This window comes from Emiliania huxleyi (assembly GCF_000372725.1).
Source record: "Emiliania huxleyi CCMP1516 chromosome Unknown EMIHUscaffold_1230, whole genome shotgun sequence".
NCBI lineage: Eukaryota > Haptophyta > Isochrysidales > Noelaerhabdaceae > Emiliania > Emiliania huxleyi.
This window is the reverse complement of record NW_005201359.1, coordinates 1-1,514: the sequence shown is the minus strand read 5'-3', so window position 1 is coordinate 1,514 and position 1,514 is coordinate 1. Positions and strand designations below refer to the sequence as shown.

The window sequence follows — 1,514 nt, the reverse complement described above, 5'->3', positions numbered from 1 at the left end:
TAGATGCGGACCGTCAGATCCGTGTCCTCCGATTCACACCCGGGGGGACACCGTGTCCAACGGCGTTCAACCGTATTCGTAGCCCGTGCGCGTCCGCCGTGTCTCCACGCGACGCTCTGAACGCACCGCGCGATCCTGGACGCACACCCCCGACGCCGACGCACTCGACCCTTCCACACATGGTGCCGACTGGAACACATGGCGAAACTGAAAAGGAAATACGACGTAGGCGCGCGACCCTGTGGCGCTCGTCAAGTCGTGGCTGATCGACAAGGAGCTCGCCACCGAGGCGGAGGTCAAGGGCATCGAGAAGCGCGTGCGCAAGGTCGTCGACGAGGCCGTGGCCAAGGCCAAGGCGGCGACGCCGCCGCCGCCCGGCGAGCTGACGCGCGACATCTACGTCGGCAAGTACGAGCACCCGCGCATGGTCAATGTGGGGCCCGGGCCGCAAGGAGGGCCCGCCTGAGCGGCGCCCGCGAAGAGAGGAGAGGGGCGGAGCGATGGGACATGGCGCGTCAGTGTGGGAGAGTGAGAGCGGTCGGGCGTTCTCTAGTCTAGTGCGGGGGTCGCGGTCGGGTTCGTGCGTGCGTCTCAAGGGTGGAGGGCGTCTCAACGGCTTTAAGCGGCGGACGAAGAGATATATGATAAAACGACTGGTGTCACACGGGGTCCCCCCTTTGCCCGGGGGGCGGAGGCCGAGGGCCGAGAGCGGTTTGGCGAGCAGCGTTATGCGTTGGGCCAGGTACCAATTTTGTCGAATTTATTTCAAAATCTGCAGGCGCGGAGCGCCTGCGAAAATTTTGAAGAAATTTGCAGTCGGGCCTGATTTTCATCAAGATCTTTCAAATTTGCGGTGTGGAGTTGGGGGGTGGGTTAGGTTAGGGTTATTAGGGTTAGAGGGTTAGGGTGTTAGGGTTAGGGTTAGGGTTAGGGTCAGGGTTAGTCTGGTTGTGTCTGTATATGCCAGCGTTGCAGGGTTCTGCGCTGGTATCTGGCCCCACAGCGCCGACGACTAAGACTCAGCCCCACACGCTGACCTAGGGTTAGGGTTAGGGTTAGGGTTAGGGTTAGGGTTAGGGTTAGGGTTAGTCTTCTTGTGTTTGTATGCCAGCGTTGCAGAGTTCTGCGCTGGGATCTGGCCCCAGCGCCGACGAGTAAGACTCAGCACCGCACGCTGACCCCACCAAATGCCGCCTCAGGGCGCCAGGCCGCCAGCCACTTCTTACGCGGCCGGCGCCCTCTCGCGGCAAAAGGGTCGAGCGAGCGGGCAGAGTCGCGATGTCTGCGCACCCGCGTGCCGATGGGCGGCACACGCAACCGAGAGAGGCCCTGTCGCGCCGCCAGTAGCGTTCTCCGCACTCCCCACGCCACCAATTGCCGCCTCAGGGCGCCAGCCACCTCTTACACGCGGCCGGCGCCCTCTCGCGGCAAAAGGGTCGAGCGAGCGGGCAGAGTCGCGCGGTGTCTGCGCACCCGCGTGCCGATGGGCGGCACACGCAGCCGAGAGAGGCCCT

The 1,514-nt window shown here is 63.6% G+C and overlaps 1 protein-coding gene across 1 annotated transcript in view; it reads left to right on the top strand.

Annotated features, from left to right (window-relative positions):
- EMIHUDRAFT_122349 (hypothetical protein) overlaps window positions 1–466 on the top strand; it is a gene marked incomplete at both ends in the record, with an annotated part of 2,911 nt that extends 2,445 nt beyond the window's left edge. Inside the window, one exon of the mRNA XM_005789968.1 lies at window positions 230–466. Coding sequence (XP_005790025.1) covers window positions 230–466 — 237 coding nt within the window. The remainder of the gene's footprint in view (window positions 1–229) is intronic.
- Window positions 467–1,514: the final 1,048 nt, after the last annotated feature.